Here is a 24,611-nt window from a genome sequence, read left to right as displayed (position 1 = left end):
CCTGTGTACTTCCCCCTGCATCTCAGTCTCAATCTCACTTGGCCTTGCTCTCCCACTTTACTTTCTCCAGTTGCCTGACATATTGTATAATTTATTTTGTTATATGTACTTTTTGTCTATCTCCATCCAATAGATTCTAGATTTTAAAAAGGCAGACTTTTTGTATTTGTTTAGGTCAGTGATACCTAATAAGTGATAATCATTTATAACTAACCCCTAAATTTACTTAACTTGGAAAAGTAAAGTACGAAATTGTCTTAGACACTAAAACTTATTCCAACTATTAGGACTATTATAATTATTTTGTATAACAAAACAATTTTACTATATACAGAATTTTTCTAGTGTTTACAAGTATATATTTTAAAAATTTAATCCCCATAACAGTCTTTTATGAGGGTACATACTATTATTACCTCCTTTGTATAGATAAAAGTGAACAAAAGACTAAAGACACCAATATTAACCCCTCTGTATTACAAAATTCACATTTTCCCATTGAAGTGCTTGTGTCCATACTATATTATATGACTGTTGGGGTTAACACAAGTCAATGACTAGAAGTCTTTACGTTTGTGAATTGAACACAAAATTCTGGGAAAGGATTCCCAAAATGTGTTGAAGGAGAAAGGAGGAGGGAAACTGGCCACTTCACTTATCTCCAATCTTTAGGTGGGATCAAAGCCTGACAATGTTGGTTGTGGTCATATACTCATAAAATATTTGAAGAAACCCATGTGCACAATTGGCATGCAATCTATCCTGTGTATATTTTCCACTGCTTTTAGGCACAGGCTGGAATGCCATTTTGTCCCAGCCTTCCATCACTGAGCAGCACAGGTGTAACAAAACATCTAAACTCTCTCCTTTGAGTCCCCTAAGTTCTTTCTTTGGGATGAGAAAGTAGCACACTGGAGGCTTTGCAGCCCTGGAGTTTAACAATGACCATTCAACATAAAGATGAATTCAGCCTCAAATATTGATTGATCTGTATATTAAAGGTTTCTAAAATGAAATTATTCTTAATTTCTAAGATAATAAGAAATATAAACAAATGTTATACCTCATTTGTGTGGCACTTGCTCTGCTTTAGAGAACATTGGTTTACATAAAATTTTTTGTTTTGTCATTCAACATTCATTTAATTCAGGAAAAATGATATTAGTTAAGAAACAGTATTCAGGAATATGATTTTAGAAAATATAAATCAACTATATGCTTATCTTTACCTTAAAATAAACTAGATTGAATATCATTTGTGGTGTACTATACATTTGTCTATGAATATCATTTTGGTACAAAAATTGTTTGCACACTATCTTAAGAAGACTATAAAAATAAACTTTGCTCATAGCTGGTGATTTGTATCCCCATTACAATAGAAATAAAGGGATCAGTTTTAAACCATTGAATGATTCTGTCATATTTAAATAAAGTGTTCAGGTAGTATATGTTGTAAATTTCTCTCCCTGACATAAAAGTAGTATTAGGTTTTGTGTGCAAACTATCCCTTTTCTTGATCTGATGATATTTAGATTGTTAGGCCCCGTCTATCATCTCAAGTTCTATTGAGTTCTTGAATATTTTCTGAAATATCTTTTAAATAGCAATATTTTGTAATTGTACTTGAGAGTATTGATCTATATATTCAGTTCTAGAGTCCAAATTTCTTAATTTCCCATGCAAACCTATTTTGAGAATGTTATATTACCATAATGAAACAATCTCGTCTTCTTCCATTTTGGTAAAAATGGGTTAAAGTAAACTACAAAGTGTAATGATTAAAAGTAAGGTTTTTACTTGTTATTGTTTGTAAAGATAAAATAATAGCATTTTCTCTAATATTTTCAAGGCATTGTTTACAGACACAATATACATGTACTAGGAGGTCTTACTTATTGGTTGATATTTATTTATACCTTTCCTGATCTGTAAACATTAATTTCCCTTATAATCCCTATGTTCACACAGTTGTACAAATCCATCAAGGTATCCTGAGGAAGATACATTTGTTGCACTTCAACAAATACAAAAATTGTAAAATACATGGTACACAGTTTGTGGACCAGCTTTATTAAAATTTTTAAAGATGAAATACTGAAAATAGCAACAATGATATGCAGAATTGGGGTTGAGACTTGACATGAATGAACAGTGAAGCACAGCTTGTTTATCAGTCTGACAAGGAAAGTACCAGCTGGCTAATTAAGTGAACCTAATTTAAACTAATGATGTAGATTCTCAAGATAATGTGCTAATGGCTAGAGGAGACTGCCAATGATACTTAAAAATACTCCTGAGGTGTTTGAGAAAGCCACTTCTGCATCCAAGTGGAAACTGATGTTGCTCCATAGAAGACAAAATGAGGTCAGTTGTTTACTAGTTAATCTTTTCTGTAGCAAAACATCATCTGTATGTCATTGTTAAAAGAAATTCAATAGTAGGAAAACAATAATTTGAATCATGTGATATTTAAAGCAATAGGTTTGTAAATTACATTAAAAAATTGTGACCCTTAATTTTCAGCTTCAGATAAAAATGATATTGGTGTTATCTATTAAAAACAAATATACAAATGTTTCCCTCATGCCAAAAATCCAAGAACAATCTGGAATATTGTACACTGACAAGAAAATACTTGACATTTAAAAAATAATATACAGCACTGCAGTTTTAAGCTTAAAATACGCAATCCAAAAAATGTGCATTTGACACCAGGCTATGTAGTCAAATAATGCAAAAGAAAATATCAGAAATATGACTCAATAGCTGAAGTATTAAGCTATACTTAATATAGTATAGCTTATTAAGTATAAGACTTACCTTGAATTTGAAAAAAACAAATATTTTTCTATACTTTTTGTTAAATAATTAAATTTTAATTATAATTAGGATCCTTAGTTGCCCCAATATAGTATATGCAGCTTAGAAACAGAACGTAACAGAAGTACACAATAAGGAAGTAAAACATTTGCCTATTAAGAAAAGACTAATTTCAAATTTGGCCTCATCTGAATAAAGTGGTCAAATTCAGAAAGGTGCTTATATTTTTACAAAATTAGCTTCCCACCTTACAACTCACAATGACTTTATGTTGCATCCTTGATTATTAAAAAATCTTTGAGTCAAAAATATTTTTTATCTAGTTTTTACTAGGTATAAATATTCTTTCTTCAAATAGATTTATAATTTGAGTTTCTAAGATGATTACTTAATAAACCATGATCCATGTTTGTGAAAGATATCATTTTATATTTTTTAAAACCATGAAAAACCATAAAATAATTTATAATTATAAAAGTTGAAGTACTTCATTAAAGTATAGACATACAATCATTAGGGAATTTATAGTTCATCTTTAAGCACATACTTTTGAGGACTAAAATTCACATACTGTTAAGGCAATGTTAAAGCAAATATAAGGATGTATTATTTCATCCAGTCAGTAGTAGAGTTTTGAAACTCTTTAAAGAGTTGAACAGGCTGAAATCATGCATGGTTATCAAAAGGAAAATTTAGATAAATTCAAAAATACCAAAACTTTAATTTTTAAAACCAAGAAATGTTTTAGTGGCATGTATCTAAAATTTGAAGTTGGTATTTATAGTAAAAAATAGATTTCAAAAATATCAGAAAGTATATATATTAGACATTTCATTTCAAACACCAAGGTGATCGCTAAATAAAAATTTAGGTAAGCCTGTATCATTATGGCTGTTATTTCACTCTCCTTCTTCCTAATAAAGTACACAGTAGTCCACATAATTCAAAGCCCTTTCTTCCCTTTTTATTACAAGGAAGGATAATGATAAACAACATCTCACACTTCTCTGGAGTGGTATGAGCAACCCCTACTATATTTTACTGCTCTCTGCATTTTTTGCTTCAAGAATGTGTTTCTCACATTATTTGCACAATAGGAAAATATTTGACATATTGGTTTGGGTTCCTGCTGTTCTCCAAAGAGAAGGCCGCTTCCCAAAATGAGGTAATAAAGCTTACAAACTAGGGAGAGATCTAGGATGTATCAAAACAAGGTTAAGATTTACCACTTGTAATAGAATGTCTGATTATATACAATGACTATAGAAAAAAAAATGAATTATTGTGGCACATATAAACCTACCCTTCAGTACTTTTGGGAATACAGTCCTATTCCTTGAGTAGGTGGAAAGGCAAAACAGAAAGTCAACCACCAAGTTAATGAAGATGCACATTTTTAGTTCACCATATCTTATCAAATTGCCTGTAGCATGGTTGATTTAAAGTTTGGTAGAGCTTTTGACTCTAAGTTATCAAGAATATACTTGTTTGATTCAATACTTTTTAGTCTGTACAGTTGTAAAAGTATTGTTTTTCTGCTTCTTGGGTTACATGTTCTAGCTTAAATATTTTCTTTTTAATTTAGTCTTTCCCTCCATGTTTTTGAAATTTACTAGCAGGATTTTTACTTGAACATTTTCTTATTAGCTTTTGTTTTCTGTAAGACAGTGCTTATAAGTTCTTTTCTTCACACTGAATACTTTTCAAATGTTTTTGTTCCTTGAATTTGTTTGAGACATAATATTTGTACATCTTTGTTGTACTTCATATATGTATACAATGGGTATAATCAAATAGGACAATGACATTTCTAGCTCTTCAACTTTAATCTTTTAAGAATTTCATGATCTTATTTTCTAGTCATTTTGAAATACATAATAGATTGTTTAAACCAATAGTTACCCTACTGTGCTAAGGAAGAACCAGAAGAAATACCTTACTCTTAAGTTTTGGTGCCTTTTATTATAGTGACACTATATCACTATAGTATGTTGATGATAGTTATTTTGGGTCATATGGTGGTTTCATTCTTAGTTTTTTGACAAATCTTCATACTGTTTTTTAGAGTGGTTGCACCAATTTGCAGTCCCTCCAGCAATGTATGAGTGTAACTTTTTCCTTACATCCTTGTCAATGCTTATTATTATTTGTATTTATGACAATTGTTATTTTGACCAGAGTGAGATGAAATCTCAGTATAGATTTGATTTGCTTTCCCCAGATTGCAAGGGATATTGAACATTTTTTCCTACATTTATTTTCCATTCATTTTGCTTATTTTGAGAAATATCTTTTTAGTTTGCCCATTTCTTGAATGGGTTATTTGTTTCTTTGTTTTTGTTAAGCTTTTTGAGTTCTTTAAGTATTCTGGATATTAATCTACTGTCAGAAGAGTAGCTAGCATTCTGTAGGCTCTTTCTTCATAATATTTACAATTTTCTTTGCTGTAGAGAAGCTTTTTAATTTGATGGTATACCACTTATTGATTCTTTGTTTTCTTTCTTGCACTTTTGGGGTCATGTTAAGGATGTTGGTGCTTGTGCCAATATGTTGGAGTCTTGACCCTATGTTTTCTTCTAAAATTTGAAAAATTTCTAGTATAATTCCTAACCCTTTGATCCAGTTTGGTTTAAATTTTGTGCAGGTGAAAGGGCTATAGATTCATTCTTCTACTTATGGATATCCAATTTTCACAGCACCATTTGTTAAAAAATGCTACATTTTCTCCAACATATATTTTGGGTACCTTTTTCAAGTATGAAATAACTGTTACTGTGTGGGTTTGACTATGGCTCTTCTATTTTATTCCACTGGTCTTCATGTCTGTTTTTATGCCATTACCATGCTGGTTTTGTTACTATTATAAAAATCAGTGATGCCTCCAGTATTGCTCTTATTGCTCAGTAAAACTATTCTCAGTATTTTATTCTTCCTAACAAGTTATAGGACTTTTGTTTTTCTTTTCTGGTTCTGTGAAGAATATTATTGGTGGTATTTTGATGGGGATTGCATTGAATAAATATAACACTTTTGGTAATATGATGATTTAGACAACATTAATTCTGCTTATCTAAGAATATGGAATGTCTTTCCATCTTCTACAGTCTTCTTCAGTTTCTTTCTTCAGTGTTCTGTAGTTTTCCTTGTCGAGGTCTTTCACCTGATTAGTTAGATTAATTCCCAAGTACTTTATTTTATTTTACTTTTTAGGTTATTGTGAAATGGATAGTTTTCTTTCTCAGTAGAATCACTATTGGAATAATGAAAGCTATTGATTTATGTATGTTAATCTTGTATACAGCCATCTTGCTGAATTTATTTATCAGCTTTAGAAATCTTCTGATGAGTTTTTGGGTCTTCTAGATAGGATCATGTCATCAGCAAATAGAAATAATTTTACTTATTTTTCTATTTATATTCCTTCAATTACCTTCTTTTGCTTGATTCCTCTGTCTAGAGTTTCAGGGACTATATTGAATAGCAATGGTCAGAGTGAATATTCTTGCCTCATTCCTGATTTTAGAAGGAATGCTTTCAGTTTGTCTCCATTCACTATGTTGGCTTTGGGTTTGTCATATATTATAATCTTTATTATGTTGAGACAAGTTCCATCTAACCCTAATTTCTTGAGCACTTTTAATTAAGATGGGAAACTACTCTCTTTATAGCTCCATCCCTATCCCTTTCAACTGAGGATATCACAACTATATATTTTATATGTTATATGTCTAATATATAAACCAATAATTCTTTTAAATGCTTTGTTCTCTTAAATTATGTAAAAGTTATAACATAGAAATGGAAGTTATACTATTAGTTTATGAACTAATATTTTAATATTATTGTTCTCAAATCATGTAGAAAAACCCAAAATAATCTTAATTATCATCATTGCAGAAACATAAAAAAATTATAAAATAACAGAACTTCTTAATTTTATCATTAGATTAAATTTAGTTCAAATTAAAACTTTATCACATAAACTTATACAATATTCCATTCCAACTTTTAACTCCTGTATATGCACATAGACAAGCTGCACATCAATGCCCACCAAAATAAGTATACAAAAATTTGGTGAGAGATATTATTCATAATATTCCAAATTTTTATATACTCTAAGTGTTCATTAACAGCAGAATGATATATAAAAATTCAGTTGATTCTCATTATTTCTGAAAGTCATTATCAAAATCACCATAAACACTGAATTGCTGAATATTACACTATTGTTCCTAAGGAAAATAGATATTCCTTGAAGCTTCTGGCCACAATATTTTAATCAACAAATTGAAACATAATATATAGAGATATAGCTAAGATATATGTTTAAGCATACCTTCTTTAATATATATTATTGACCAATTAAAATGGATCTCATCACCAACAATACTATAATTCATACCTGAACAACACTTACAATTAGGTATATCACAGCTTTACATTTAGGAATACTAGGCAGTATTTCAACCCTATAGTTAAAGCTCATTTTGAACACTAAAATTATCCCAATAGCATAAAAATGCAAAACAAAACAAGTCACCAAATTAATTCTGATGGGAATGTGTATGTCCAATAATCAAGTTTTTGTGACTATGAATATATTTTATAAGAAATTTATATTTTATAAGAAATTTTAAGTATATGATTTATAAATTCAGAATTCTGAAATAACAATATTCAGTGCTAGCCAGTTTACCTACAACAACAAAAGAAAGAATTATACACAAGACACATAAAAGCAAAACTTTGCATTAGGTACAAATAGCTTAATTCAATTAATAAAAATTATATGTTTCCATGTAGGTAATGTTCAAAATCTGGCAATACTTAAATACAGTGACAAACATTTACATAATTTTTACTTCTGGATAGGCAATATTTAGAAAGAATAATACAATATTATTATTTTAATAACAACATCATAAGGAGAACATGTTTGGCCTGAGGCCTAATTCTCTAACCAAGAAAAATGTAAGTGCTAGATTCTAGGCCAAATCTCTACAGTCATATTGTATCAGAATATAATTTTTACCCATTTTATCAATGTATAAGGTCTTCTATGTTCTCTTGAGTATTTCATAGTTATAATAGGTACTTAGAAAAATGATATAATTTATGTGATCATTACCATAGCATTTGAACATTTTTATTATCAATACTTTCTATTAATTTTAAATTTGACATCATTGTCTGAAGGTGGAATTCTATTAATAATAAGTGATGTTAACTTTTCCCACTTTTAACTATCTAGTAGGTAATATATATTCATTGGGTGTATGTCTCCAGATAAAATTAAACTTAAAGACCAGTCTTGATAATTCCTGAAATGTACATAAAATTCTTAATTGCTGGGAGAGTCTTGATCATCCTAAACTAAATGCTTCTGATTTATGCTGGTATATACTACAATGGAAATTAAAAAAAAAAAAAACAACAACAACAAAAAAAAAAAAAAAAAGGTCAAAAGCCAGAAGTCTTAGAATCACATACAAAACAGGTGAAATATATAGCAATATTTAACTTTATAGTAGATAGGGAACCATTAGTTCAGATATTCATGATAAATGTGTAAGCTTTGAAGCCTTATAGTTTTCTAGCAGAATACTTTTTCATAAATTTACTTATAATTGTACAGTTTATTTTAAAATTATAAATTGAACCATTAGACTGATTATCCACTGTGAATTCCTAACCGTGGAATTATTAGAGCCTTCTAGTAGAAATACTTTCATCCTTTTATTTCTTTTATTTATGATATTCAACACACCTCATAATAGACAATCAATAAGTGAATGTAAGATGGAAAGATGAATATTTGGATGGATTGGTGGATAGATGTATGGATGAATCCCCTTAAAGCTGTTTATGAATATTAGAATCTTCATAGTCCTACTTTTTCAAAAATAGAGGATTAATTTCAACCAATACTTATTAAAAATTCTGTATAAGTGAAGGAATGCATGGTTCCGCTGTCTTTAAGAAATTTTGATGTTCAATGGGTATATATAGCACTTCACATCTCTACATCTGCTATTATTGTTTTCCGTTCATATAACACTTAAAAATTCATCTAATTCTTAAAATAACTATAAGATATATAGTCATTATTCTTATTTAGCACATTACATGTATCTAAAGCTGTTTTAAGTTTCTTTCCTCTGAGCTGAGAAGGAATAAATCAAGACATTCCAGGGCCCACTTTTGGAGGCAGGTCATTTGGATACCTATACTGCCCAATGATGATTATGATTTTGAATTCAAGTAAATTGCCCAAGTAGTTCAGCCTTAGAAAGAGCAAATGCTGAAGCAGTTGGTGACTGAAAATGGAAGTGTGAATTGAACAGATTGTGAAAAGATCACCATGGCAATGTTTATTAGAGATTATTTTTCCTATCACTGGCCTATGAAGATACTTATTATTTTTTTAACTATCTAGTAAATTCTTCTACATTTCTATTTTTTATTAAGAGACTATTGTCTCAGCTTTTGCTAAGAATACAAAAATAAAGATTTTCTTCTAGTTCTATAATAATTAGGAATGTTTTATTAGACCTTGAACTGGGCCTTTCCTTACTTAGGACAGAATAAGAAACTTGCAAAGATGATTTGTGTGGAAACAGTCATGTTAATGCTATAATGTACTCATGAACCTAATGTTTTTTTTAAAAGTATATTTAAATAGCTTCCTTAAGAACAGAATGCTTCTCAAAGAATTGAAGGAGAAGACCGATTCCAGAAAATGTAAGTATTTTCCAATTATCTAGGTAAAAAACACATTATTAATGACAATCAAAATGATAATGTACAAGTTACATCGTAGCTGACAATTCGATTAATGTAAATGATTTCCAAAACTCTCTTTCAAACATAGCAATCATTCATACCTGAACAACTTTTTGGGACTGCACATCAACGATAAGGACTCTGTCCAAAGTTGGCTGTGCAACATAAATGAACTTGTCTTTGACATTAACAGCAGAGGCCCACACACATTTCTGAACTTCATCTTCCTCAGCTTTGGGACAGACTTCATCCTGTAATTTAGGGAAATGGTAGTAAAATTCACATCTTAAATTATAGAATAGGCATGAGAATTTCGTGGATAAAATTAATGTTTTGTGCTTTATTGCTTTCAGCATCAAATGTTAAACATGTCTATAGAAAGTATTAAATAAAACAGCATGTAGAGTGTATTTCACTTCATTAAATATGTATGGAAATCAATGTGAAATTGGTTCCTTTAAGATAAATCTTACGTCCTGAATTACTGATTTTTATAGTTCAATGCAGTGCTTTCATTTTTTACTACTTGGTTATAACTCAGCAACTTCAGAAAAACATAGTAAGCCCAGTATTTTCTCTCCAATTTTCCGAGTCTTTACTTGCTTTAACAGAAAAATATCACATTAATGCATATTCAAATCTTCTCAGAATATTGATGACTACCCCCACCAAGGCATTTGAATAGTCTTGTCAAAAATCCTAACTGGTTTTAATCTTCTAATTTGTTGTGAATCAGAAGCTTAGAAAAATTGTTGTAAAGGAGTTATTCACAATGGCTATTTTATTATTCAATTTGATATAGCAGTAAAATTTTACAAAATCCTTTAATCTACCCACATCTTTTTGTTTTGTTTTGTCTTTTTTTGGGGGGAGGGGTACCCAGGATTTAACTTAGGGGTACTCAATCACTGAGCCACATCACCAGCCGTATTTTGTATTTTATTTGGAGACATAGTCTCACTGATTTACTTAATGCCTCACCTTTGCTGAGGCTGGCTTTGAACTCGTGATCCTCCTGTCTCAGCCTCCGGAGCCACTTGGATTATGGGCATGTGCCACTGCACCCGGCTAAACTACCCATGTCTTTTGACTTTACTCTTTTGCTCTAGAATTGCTTTCTGGTTGAAGATTGTATGCTTTGTGTGAGATGATCATAAATGAGACAAAAAAAAAAAAAAGAAAACCCTCCATTTCCTTCTGTCCTTAATTTTGTTCACAAATGATTTTTGAGGGAATTCATAAGTCTGTGATTCAGGGAGAAAAATCATAAGTATATGAAAAATGTCATTTAGCTCATGATTTACATTTCCATGTGTTTCTTTAATTTACTCATGATCCTTTCAATTTACTTAAAAATTAGAAAAGTCACTAAGACTGTTCATAAAATATATGTGTGATAATAAACATGTATTTATATAATGATAATTATTCCAGAGTTTCATTTGACTTATTATTTAGCTCTTATCATTAATAACTAATGTCTAATTTATTTGATTTGTATGTTCCAGTTATTACTTGCTTAGCTGTTACAATAATACCCTTTTTTCCCCTAATTTTTGTAAAAACAGTTTTTCTTTAGAGATCCCATTTACCATTTGTGTTTAACATGCATGAAACAATCAACAACACTTTGAAAGCCAGGGACATGATAGTATATGCATGTAATTACAGCTAGTTGGGAAGTAAAACAGGAGGATTACTTGAGCCCAGAAGTTTCATACCAGCCTAGACAATATAGTGAGACCCCCTTTCAAGTAAGAGAAAACACATTTTGTCAATATCATTAAACATGTATTTTTTATTTAAAATGATACTGATGGAAGATATAAACCACATTTGACATTTGGAAATTAAGTTAAATATCTAATAATATAATCTTTCTAGGACAGCATGATCATTATCAGAGGTTTTCCTATTTACATAGAAAATAATGTGAATAACATAGCGCTTTTAAATGAGATAGTTGTGATCTGTTGCTTATGTTTTCTAAATATCCGATCTAATTCAGGAAGCACATAGTGGACCTACTTATTTTTCAGATCTAGTCCAGCACTGCACGGTTCAGGAACATGTAACAATAGTGCTGTCCTCGAAACAGCAAAAGTTGTTCCAGGCTTCCTGGACACAAGCAGAAACCCTGCAAACCAAAGCACTTAATGTATGACTGATTCAGGTAGCTCTGGATTTGTAAAATGAACTCCATTTTAGAGAGTGCACCATAACTATTGCAGTGTGACTATAAGTGGGGTCAACACAAGTGACATCCATGGCATCCTTTAAGCAATAACATAAACCTGAGAGCAAAAATCTGTCCTCAGAACCTGCTCAGAATAGAGTACAACATTGAAATCTAATTTATTAATTCCTACAAAACATTTTTTTTCCTGTGGAAAACTTTGCTTCAAAAATATGCTGGATGTTGTTGACAAGGGCTCATTTTGTTAGGAACAAACACTACATAAAATATGTACTTGAGAGATATGAAGAGTGGGGAAAAAGTGAAATATAAGGTTGATGAAAGGCTTTGAATATAGTGAAATTGCTTATAAGTTCTTTGCTGTTGTGTAAAAACTACCAAACAAACCTGCCAAAATAATGAGAAAAGTGTGACTGACCTGACACATAGCTGTCAGACAAACAACTGCTGAAACTAGAAGCAATTTGTACCCCTTTGTTTTTCTGCAAAACTATTCAACAGTAAAATAAACTGCTCTTCTGGGAATTATTTTCTGTTAGTATATTGTCCCCATAAGACATTCCTGACCAGACCTACAATCATTTTTACAAAGCCATTAAATTTTTCCTGATAGTCATACTGAATTTTCTTTGATTTCTTGATGTCATTACTTCTGATTACAGCCAATTATGACCTACTTCATAATAGCACTCTTAGTTTTTCAGATTACATATATTAATACTTATTTATATGGATGGGAATTGTAGAGAAATGTTTTTCACAGGCATTAGGCATTTAAAGAAAAAAAAAGAAGATAAAAATAACAGATAAAAATAAGATTAAATAACACATAATGAAGAAGAAAATTACCAGGAATTATATCAAAATATTATTGAGAAGAATTTTATGAAATGTATACTACCACTTAGAGTGAAAGAGTTAATAAGATATTAGAACTAATGAGGATGAAAGTTGGTAAGAAAAAAAATACAATTCTATATGAGGACTTATTCCTGTTGGGCCTTTTTCATATTAAGTCACATATTTTCTGCAGATTTATTATGTTTTTCCCAAATTTTAAAGGTCTATAAGATATATTTCAACTGGTGGTGTAAATTTTAATTTTACAATTACAGTAGTGTTAATGTACCTGCTTTGTTAAACCTAACTGTGTCAAAGAGACAAATATATCCACTTGTCTTCTATTAGAATCTTGTCATTTTTACTTGTTATCCTTATTACCCATTAAAATGCTTTGTCCTCAAATTTCCACTTTCCCTTCCTTTTCCTAATCCATCCCCTCCTGGTATATCTGTATCACTCTTGGAGAAGACAAATATAATTTGAATAATCACCTCTATTTTCCTTGCATCCAACTCCACAAGTTCCTGATATAACCCCTTCTGATTCTCTCCAATCTTAGAAAATTTGTGCATCATTCCCTATTTTTAGAAAGACTTACACTACATTTTATTTACAACTTTATTTTGTTTCCAAGAATTCAAGCATGCACCTTTCCTCCAAACTTAAAAAATTATAATACAACTTTAATTGGATTCATCTGCTTTCCCTTCCAACCATCCATCTCATTCTCTTCACATTGTTGAAAAGCTTTCTAGAATGTTACTTCCATTTCCTGAATTTTCACTCTAAACACATTTTACCTTGAATTGCTTTCATTATACTATTTATTCTAAAGGAGATGTTTTCGAAGACACTAGTGGGCTCAGAATTTCCAATCATTAGCCTTTAGTTCTCTAGGGAACTAGAAGTTGAGTACTTATTATGTGAAGGATACTGTGCAACGTCATGTCTATAAGTGAATTATGAATGTGCCTCAGAGCTGCAATATGATTCCAAGTTGCTGCTTTGGGCTGTTTCAACTACTGGATTTCTTGTGAAATGTTCTTTTGTTTTTGTAAGGCAGGAATCAGCAAATAAGGGCCTCCAAAACAAATTTGGTCCATTATCTATTTTGTGTGATCCAGCAGCTAAGAACATTGTTTTAACGATTGGGAAAAAAAATAAAAATAAAAGAATGTCACAATTTCATGACATATAAACAGTGTGTGATATTCAGATTTATATAAATAAAGGTTTATACAGACACAGATATACACTCATTTATTTAAATAATGTCCATGTATACTTTCATGCGGCAAAGATAATCACCATAAGAACTATAAATCCTAAGAAATTTACTCTGGCCAATAGCAGAAGTAATGTTGCTGACCTCTGTTTTAGTATACATTCCTTCTCTAGGTATTATTTTAGTCTTCTAAGTTAAATTCTTTTGAATGTGGTGACTTCTTTATTTTCTGTTCCCTAATTGAAGCTTCAGAAATTCGATAGCTTAGACTTCAGTTCTCTGCTCTATTTCTGTTACATTAAATACCTCTGAAGGCTCATTCATTCAGATTATCTGATTACTATTATAATTAGATGACATCCAGAGAGTAATCTCTTGTTTTCCCATTCATCAGGGCTTCTCCTTTCCATCTCTTTCCAGAAAAAAAATGTTATATGGGTTCATTAAAATAGAAATATAAAGTAAAAATTAAGTAAATTTACAGTAAAAATTAAAAAGGAAGTATTAAAGGTGATCCAAAATTTAAACAAAGAAATAACTCAAAGAAAAAGTGAAATATTTGTATGCATCAGCACAGACAGATGATCAGAGCTGGTTTACATCAGGGAAGTTAAAAAGATCAAAGTTGTTTAGACTATTAGATATAAAGTAACAGAATAGACTGGACAATAAAAATAATGTCTAAATTTGCATATAGGACAATAACATAGTTTGTTCTATCTTTTAGGGAAAAAAGGAAAAATATAAACAAATTTAACTAAGGATCAGTGGAACTAGGAAGATGGGGAAACTACACAGTGCTGAAGTGCTGAGAGCCATTGCCAAGTAGGAATGACGCATCGCAATTTTTTTGTCAGCCTACTCCATGTTGCTTAGAGGAAGGACTCTCCATGGTGGACCCAGGTCATTTGCAGTGACTTTGCATGAAAGGTGACCTTGCTCAAGGACCAGGGCAGATCCAGGTTTAGGGTGGATCAGGGTTTAGGGCGGATCTGGATTTAGGGCATTCAGGGTTTAGGGCGGTTCCAGGTTTAAGGTGATTCCTGCTAGGAATAGGGCGTATCCTGCTGCCTCAAGCTCCTGCCCGCTCCTTGAGTTCCTGTTGAGTTCTCCTGGGATTCAGAGAGTATTTTGGGATGCAGAGCCCAGTGGAAGTGTGGATTTTGCCCAGAACGTGTTTGTAGAGTGCCGGTGTGAGTTCGGGAATAAAGAATTGCTGTTTGAATCTACAAGGCTGTGAGTGGCTCGTGATTTTGTGCCCAGCCAGACTGTGGCACTGAAGGAAAAGAGATGGGTCAGGGTTCTGTTGGATAGAAAAAAGCAAATCTCTGGTTCTATGATAATTTGTATTGCCAACATGTTATGCAAGTACTCAGTTATAAATGAAAACCAGTGGAATCAGTACAACAAAGAACACAACCATACATATGCAAGAAATAAGATGGCTTAAGATACATGCACTCAGCTTGGGCAATGAATTAGGCAATTTTGTGGAGCCACCCAAGATCATAGAGACTCCTGGACAGATACATACTGAATGGAAAGGTATGTTGATAAAGGAAATGAAAGAAAGTTTGATGTTTAATAAATATGTGTGTAGAGGCATTTATGTTGGAAAACTTGAAAAAATATTGCAGATCTGGTTCTTTCACTGATTTAGTCATTACATATTGAAAATAGACCTATTTTAGTTTTTTTTTTCATTGTTACCTTTTTATGCTACTCTACCTCTGAACTTGGCAGGGAGTTCCCTCTCTTGGTAGCAATTAAAAATTTGATTGGGATGGTTGTTCTTATGACTGCCAATTATGTGAGTCAATTGCTCTCCTGGTTTCTTAATGTCAAAAAAATAAATAAGGTTGCTGCATAGGATAAAGAAGAATTAATCACCAAGTTCCTTCTATTTTTCTAGAGTCTCCCTCAATGATTCTTTAGTAGTGTGTCTCTTTTGGGAAAAAAAAAATTAATTAAGAATTAATTTTAACAACTTAAAATTTATACATTAATCTCCATTGTTCTCAAACATATGTCATGTGCTTTAACCAGACTATCTCCTTACTATTTCATAAAAATGATTTTCCACAGCCAATGAAAACACACAACCCATTTTTAAATTAAAATTTCAATCTACTGTGGGCAGACATATTTCCAATTTCTATATAATGCATCCCTAACTACTATGGGTCTTAGTGATTTTTCTTTTCTCTGAACTCTAATAGAATTTATATTTGTGACACACAGTTCAGCATGTAATCAAATTGCTATTTAATCAATTGATTAAATTGAATCAAATTGCCATTCAATTTGGCTTATTTCATATTTGATTGTTAGCCTTTCATTCACAATTAAAAAGTTACTCTTGGCTATTCCTGTAAGTCCATATTTTCTAAATGTAATAGTGAAGTATAATATTTGTTCAGTAAATATGTGCTTAAGTCTCAATTATTTTAGCCAAAGATTCGACATGACACAAGAAGTGCTGCACAATCCTCAATCATGCCATTAAACACTATGTCTTGTTATCCAGAATCACTGAGGAAATAAAGTCAAGAACAATGCCAATCCAAATGTGACCTTGGGACTGCAGGTTATTTGGTGTACCATTTGTTGTCAAGCAGAAAATAACATGGAAATGGCAAATAGACATCTCCAACATTTATAGCCATTTGATATTATACAATATCTATGTATGTGCTCAGAGGACCTGTTTTCTTGAACAGGATTTAGGCCAGTTGGGGTATAGTTGAAGCCAGAGTTAGACTGGCAGCCAATATAGATAGGTAAATCGAGTCAGATCAGATCCAGTCAGGCCAATTTTGAGTGAGTCCCAGAAAGTTGGAGACTATCTCTTGAGGGATTGAAATGTTAATTCCTTTAGAGCCCTACTCCAAGAACTTCTTCCTGCTCCAACCCATTGTTAAAATAATCTGTCCCAGGAATTGCTCCTCCCTACAGGAAGCTCTAAGGTTGTTAATTAATGTGTCCTTGGCTGCTGCATCCTGCCCTTCCTCCTTCAGCCCACCAGTTTCCCACCTTTTGGCCATCCCACAGAGCATTTCCTAAGCCTAGTCAAATGCCTAGTCACAAACACAGGAAGGAGAAAGATAAGGCGGAGAAGGCAAGAGAACAAAGGAAGCCTAGGACACATAAAAAGGGCAGAACACCTCCCTTCTTGGGATACCATGATACCAGCTATGGCTGCCTTCTCCCTTACCAGAGAAGTCTGTTACCCCTTTTTAAATAAACCCTGCTTTATATGCTTACCTCAGCGTGCTTTTCTAATGTTCAAACTTAAACATGTGAGAAAGTAAAACTCTTCACCAATAACCAGCGGTATAGTTGTTGTGAAGTTTAACTGAAGGATTTCATATGGTAAAAACTAACTACTAGTTTTAAAAAAAAGTAGATTGAGCCAAAAACAATGTAATTCTTTCCCACAAAGAATTTGAGAAACACTGAATAAGCTTTCTTTTCTAGCTATCTTTTTTCTCTCAATTTTTCTTATATATTTATATATATGGAAATATATATCTATATCTATCTATCTATCTATCTATCTATCTATCTATCTATCTATCTATATCCCAAAAGGTTTTACAGCCTAAGTCCATGGTATAAATAAAAAGGTGAATAATAGAATACTTAGAAAAAGTAGTGAATACTTTATCAAAAACAATATAGTTTAAATAATAGTTCTGGATGAACATTTATTCAGTTTGTCACAAATCATGGCAGATAAAACAGGAGTTCATTTGTATTGGATCAGACTTTTTAGGTCTAGATTTCCATATTTCTCATAGCTTTGTAGAAACGTGTGCATGGTGTGGATGTGTGTGTATGTAATCTAGGCTGAGTTATTCACAAACACATAGGATATAATGTTTTATTTTATTTAAAAAAAATGACTTTACAATACTACATTAAATAATTTAACAGTGATGGATATCTTCCCTTTTAACCATTTTTAAAGGCGCTAAGATTAAAGTACTTTTATCACTTTTTAGTTTATAAATTAAGCCACTGATAGTTTATAAACAAAGTAACATTCTTTGATAATAATTTTAACATAATTTATATTATTTAATGGTTAGTTGCTATTACAAATAAACATTTGATTTCTTTTAGTTATATTGTGAAAGGACACTAGATAATCTATATACAAGTGTATTTTCTACATTTTTGTCAGAGAGGAATCATGAGAAAAGATATAGCATCTTTTTTAAATCTTTAGAAATAAGTATTATCTTAATAGAAAAATGTTGCTCTGCTCCTACCTTCATTTTAGGTGGAAACTCTAAGATAAAAGTTACATTTTCTTTGTCCACCCTCTGTAAAATTATATACCTATTATACATTTTCTAAAGAATTTATTTTTCTTTCTCACTTTTTACCTGACAAATTAAATAATGTCCAGCTACATCATCCATTTCAGGAAAATCCCTTAGAATAAGGACATGAAAACAAGATTAAAAGAAAATTAACTAAAACTGATCTTGTGACTTAGTTGAATTCAAATCCTTAAAAAATGTTCATAGATTATAAAATCAGTATGATGCTATGTACTACTATCTTTTAATTTTTCAAATAATTTCACATGTGAACTCTCCAATGTAGTTAAATTTTTGTGAAAATATGCTAGCAGATACCTGTAGTTTTAAAGTTACAAATTAAAGATTAACTATTTTCTAATGAAAATGATACTAGATAGAGGATCTTTAACATGATATGCCATTCTCCTCTGTTCCTACATAAAGAGCAAATTTTTCATATTAAAAATAGAAGTGAAATAGGACCAATTGCTGCTGTCTTTTTTCATGATGGAAGGAATTACACTTTGGAGAGAGCCAGCACAGAGATCCAGTTTCCACAGAAACACTGTGGTAGTGTTTTCAGGCAACTCAGTGATACTGCCAGTAGTTGTGCTTCTCCATATGCATCTCACATTACATTTTCTTTAAAGCTGTACAGATGAGATTTAAAATAGAATGCTGTACAGGCAGTCATGTGTAAATCTACACTTATGTCTTTAAGGCAACTCAGCTGATCTTGGGAAAGGTATTTAAGTTAGAGGAAATGCAGTAGTATTATTCTCTCCTTTGTGCCCCCCATTGTACCTATGTCTATAAAAGGAGCTTTCACATATGAGTGAGTTTATGATTTATAGACTTGCTGCATTCTTGTCTTTTTTCCCTCCTTAGGACCTACCTATCACAAAGCCTGGCAGGAATAACTCCCGACAAAGATCTGTGGATTAACAAGTAAACAAACCTCATCTAAGAAATGCATGAGTGGTAATATGGATAATCACTGTTATGTAGTTCAAAATTAGATCATGGTGAATGAAAAAAGAAATGTACACATACACAATAGAATATTATTCAGCCACAAATTAGGAGGGAATCCCATCATGTACAACAGAGGTGGAACTGGAGATCATTAGGTTAAGTGAAATAAGCTAAGTACAAAGAGACACATAGCACACGATATCACTCATGCAGGAAATATAAAAATATTGATCTCAGAGAAGTTGAGAGTAGAATGGTAGTTATCAGAGTGGGGGGAGGAAAAGGTGGGGAAAGGCAGATTAGGTACTAAATTATAATCAGGAGTGAGACTCTCTAGTGTGCAAAATAGGGGGATTCTAGATGATGATAACGTATAGTACATTTCAAAAAGCTTGAGGATTTGTAATGATTTTGCCATAAATAACCGATAATTGAGTAGATTTGTTTACATTGATTACAACATTATACAATGCATATATACATCAAAACATGACATCTCATAAATATGTACAAGTTTTCATATATAATAATTTTAAAATAAATTTAAATAAAATAATTAAACTACTGCAGAAGGAAACTACCAGATTCCATTAAAAATAACTCCATATTGCCTTTATGAGTTATTCAATATGAAATATTTATTTTAAAATATAGCCAGAAACATAAATTTTATATGTGTGTTAAATTACACCTTTATGAGTTATTCAATATGAAATATTTATTCTAAAATATAGCCAGAAACATAAATTTTATGTGTGTGTTATGATATAATTGTGTGCTGACTTGTACATGTGCAATTGTATAAACATTGGTAGCTGCTAGAATTCTGTTGTTTTCTAAAATTTAGAAATAATTATTTAGTGTAGTTCATTATATTGGTGGGTAAGACCTAAACAACTATTGACTTCCCCATTAATTTGCTAAATAATGTATAATATCTCCTCTAAAAGCTGATAATTTACTGAACCATGATTTCCTTTCCTTTCTACCTCCCAAATAATTAAAAGTATTATTGGTGACCTATATGAAATACAGAAAATAATTAAATAAACAAATGCCTTCACCATTAAATTTTCAGAACTATTTTCATGATCTAAAAAGTAAACGAGGAATCAAACAAGTGTTCAAAAATTACAGAGAAATAAAAATTCTGAAAAAATATAAGGACTATAGGGTTAAGTAATCATTAAAATAATAAACATATCCCAGAAAACTTTGAAATTAAAGTTAAACATAGTATAAAAAAAGAAAAATTAGGAATTATGTAAACAAACATCAGCTTTCCCACAGTAACACCAATAGAAAATATTCAATATTGCTAATTCAAGATATATCACTGCAAAGCAAATTATTTAAAGTGATAAACTTGATTGCATGGAGTGAAACTGGCTTAGGCAGGCATGACAGAAGAAACAACTATTTATTATGATAAGTTCTTTCATTTTCTTTTTGCCATAAATATATTAATATAAAAATATTAGACACTTTTTTGTGAATACAAAATATACTTTGGAATACTACAGTTTAAGTCACATACAATAAGATAAATTTGTGTCACTTTGTAAATCTCAAGTACAATTTTTTTATGATTAACGATATCTGTTATCGATGGTGTTTCTATCAGTTAAAACTCTTCAAATTACCCTTAAAAAGTAATTCTTGAAAAATTCTGGTAACCTTAACTACATTTCTTTCTAAAGTATGTGGAAGTTACCTTTTTGTGTGTATAAGTGGGTGATTATTAGTCATATAAAAATGTTTGTAAATATTGGCCATGGATTATCTGAGACACACGATTCTTGTCACATTGTTTGGTATTTGGCACAAACCTCTGAAAAGGATTTCATTTACTGTTTTAGATAATGTTTCTGGACTTCCTTAATAATGCTGTATTACTCCATTGGACGCTGTTGCACACTTTATAAGCTTTTGCCACTGTTGCATCTCCTAATGCTTAGCTTATATGCTGAAGTCTGATAGAAATGCAAAGTGAGAATTGTAAAACAGTGTGATTTTAAATAAAACATTAAAAGACCTTTTTAAATCTAGCACTTCAATGACTAATTTCATAAACTTATTTCTTTTGAAATCTACAGAATAATCTTCTAAGGAATATTTATAAGCAGTTTACATTACTTTCCTTAGGAAACTCTTCATAGGATATCATTGTAACTACAAAGGGACAAAAGCTTAATTTTTTATCATTCTATAATTCTTTCTAAGTTAAGCCATGTTTGAATAGAGACCCACAGAGAAAAGACTAAGTGGGGAAACATTTTGATTACCTTTCTGGCATGCTGAATGAAAAAGTTGTTCACTGATTCATGGGGAAAGGAATTGTCCACATTGTGAGAAAGGGTTAGTGTTTTAACAAGTATTTTTGTGGACCAAGTTTGGAAAAGTAATAATTGGATTAGAAACAGAATGAAGGAAAAATGGTAATTGGAAGTATTACTAAGGGAATTCACACATGCCCCCAAGGCTGTTTTCCTCCAGAGAAGGAGGGAACACCCTCAGAGAAAAAGATGTGGACTACCACATTCCCCATTTCTAATTTCAGTGTCCGTTTTTTAATATCTAAGTATTTTGGACACTGCGGACAGCATATTCCTATATACAAATCTTATACTAATAAAGTACTAATTTTCAAATGCAGAAATTCTAAAATCAGAATAAAAACATTTTAGAGATTCATATCAGACTTCTTGTAATAAGGATAGTGAATTCAGTTGATACTCTTTGATATCATTCTAATTACCATTAAAACTAGGAATAGGCCAGGCATGGTAGCACACTCCTGTAATCCCAGTGGCTTGGGAGGCTGAGGCAGGAGGACTGTGAGTTCAAAGTCAGCCTCAGCAATTTAGCTAGGCCTCAAGCAACTCAGTGAGACTCTGCTCTAAATAAAATATTAAAAGAGTTGGGTATGTGTGGCTTACTGGTTTAGCACACCTGAGTTCAATCCTCAGTACCAAAAACAAACAAAAAAACAAACTGGGAATAGAACCTTTAAGTTCTATAATATAGAACCTATGTACAATAAGACAGGGGTGGTTTTCTTTAAAGCTCTTCTAGGACATTAAGAATACATAACACCATGGTGTTTGTGAAGAAGAGCATTTAGATCTATAATAAGCCAGATCTATAAGCATAGAAGGTGACTGTATTTAAAGACCATTAAACAATAAGAGAGTGACAGATAAGGATGACACCATAGTTGAAAACCAAAAGAGTGAAAAAGTAGGCAATGTTGGAAAAGATTGTCATTGTTGACCTTGTAATTTTAAACATCTTTTTCCAAACTCATTTCAGTTTGAGTTCTGAATCCATAAGTCTGACATAGAATTCTATTTTCTTGAAGTTCATATTCTAGGCGACAAGATGAAATCCTGTATAAGGCTAAGATAAATATAGCAAGAATCCTATCTAGTAAAACCACAGAACAAAAAAGGGGGAAAAAGTGAAAGAATATCTGAAAGCTTGTTTATGAATCCTCACCAAATCACTCTCAAAAGCTGAAACCTAATGATATCTGACATTGCACCAAAATTGAATTTTTATTTAGAGCAAACCATTAGCATCTTCTGAGAGGTTTGCTGGAAGATTCTATATTCTAAATATATCAGCTTTTATCTAAAATTTACTTATCAACAAGTTATAATGGGAATAGTGCTACAATTCCCTTAATGTTGAAGCAAATGTCAAAAATACTATATCCATGTTCAATTCTTTTTTGTGGGGAAAATGATTCCAAAAAAACCTCATTTTCCCTACTTGGACTCAAGAGATTTATTTTCTACAATCAGATAAACTAGCTTTATTCCTATACTAGAAATTGTCTTCTACAGTATATCCACACAGGACCATTTGACCATGTGATTCTGAATTAATAAACCCATGAGGTTAATTTATCCTGAAACAATTCAATGATGAAGTATTCTATGAAACATTTACCACTAACACAGAAGACAATGGTTTTGTGAGAATTGTAAAGTAAGATAAAATATTATCATGGGTAAGAAATTAGATGTATGCATCTACATCTTTAAACTTAGAGAATGCTTAAGAAAATGAGTAGGAAAGACCATAAGCAAGAGAATACTTATTAAAGTCATTTTAACCAATGTTTTTTGACCATTTGTCATGTCTAAGGCATTGTACTGAACTTGTTAGGAACACAAACATGAATTAAACCTAGTCCTTGAATGCAAGAGAGGAGAGGTAAAGGCGGGTTATGTATATCCACTTGCCTAGGTCATAATACCCAGTTGTTTGGTAATATACTTCTAGCTCTTATTGTGAAGGTGCTTGTGCAGGTGGTTAATATTTAACATCAGTTAATTTCAAGTGAAACAGGTTACCCTCCATAGTGAACATGGGTCTCCAAAGAGCAAAAATGGGGAATCTCCCTCAAGGCTTCAACATAGAATTTCTGCTTGAGTTTTTAGACTGATCTACAAACTTTAACCTGAAGGCTACATTCATTCATGTTTTATCATCCTACTCTGACCTGTGCAGTTTGGACTCTATATTTCCAGGAGCTGTGACTTGGCTGATGTAGTAACTTAGTTTGTAGTAATGAGAAATTTGTCACTGCTTTGTCACTATTAATGTGTACATTAAATAAGAGTAATCTGATGGGAAGAAATAAGCTAAATTTGCCATCATTTTAATCTCTTCTTCAGTTTTTTTTTTTTTTTTTTTTTTTGGGGGGGGGGTTGTTATCTGGGATTGAACCCAAAGGAACTTAACCATGGAGCCACAGCCATAGCACACTCCACCTTTTTTTTTTTTTTTTTTTTGAAACAGAACCTCACTAAGTAGTTGAGGCTGTCTTTGAAATTGGTATCCTCCTGCCTCAGCCTCCTGAGCTGCTGGGATTACAGGCATGTACCACCATGCCCAGCTTCTCTTTAATTTTTAATTTTATAGAAAATCGTATAAAACTTTTTGTATATAGGTCTTCATATGTACATTATATATATTTGTTTTTCCTGCTTACATATTTTGCTTTGATTTAAATAATTAATTGATACCATATTCAGAATTGTCTGTATACATTGAAATGAATAAATATGGATAATTTTTCTGTTTTACTGTTTCAGAATGATATCTCATTAAGTCTTCAAGGGAACAGAAATTCAAGTAAATAAAGTTCACATTCCTTTGCATCAGACATGTGACAAAACTAACACATCAAATTTTAGCTTGTTTTTCAAGTTTAGATTCCTAATGTTTAAATTATCTTATCCAGAGTCATCAAAAATGATATGGAAAAAAAAAACATTTTTTAAGAAATGCATTACATAATGTTATGGTTTAGATATGAGGTGTCACCCCAAAGCTAATTTCTGAGATAAATAAAAACCTTCAGAAGTGATATAATGACATTATGAAAGGCATAACTTAATTGATGGATTAATCCACTCATGAGTTAACTGGCCAGTAAATA

At 31.4% G+C, this 24,611-nt stretch overlaps 1 protein-coding gene across 4 annotated transcripts in view; it reads right to left on the bottom strand.

Moving 5' to 3' along the window:
- The window catches only part of Fstl5 (follistatin like 5), a 781,198-nt gene that overhangs the window by 74,916 nt on the left and 681,671 nt on the right, over positions 1–24,611 (bottom strand). For all 4 annotated transcript variants that reach the window (XM_058583868.1, XM_058583869.1, XM_058583870.1 and 1 more), the window contains one exon: positions 9,711–9,860. In XM_058583868.1, coding sequence (XP_058439851.1) covers positions 9,711–9,860 — 150 coding nt within the window. The remainder of the gene's footprint in view (positions 1–9,710; positions 9,861–24,611) is intronic.

The sequence above is a fragment of the Marmota monax genome, unplaced genomic scaffold (genome assembly GCF_021218885.2).
Source record: "Marmota monax isolate L192 unplaced genomic scaffold, Marmota_monax_Labrador192_F-V1.1 WCK01_AAM20220418_F8-fsc00002, whole genome shotgun sequence".
In the NCBI taxonomy this organism is placed as follows: Eukaryota; Metazoa; Chordata; class Mammalia; order Rodentia; family Sciuridae; genus Marmota; species Marmota monax.
This window is presented reverse-complemented; position numbering and strand designations above follow the sequence as displayed.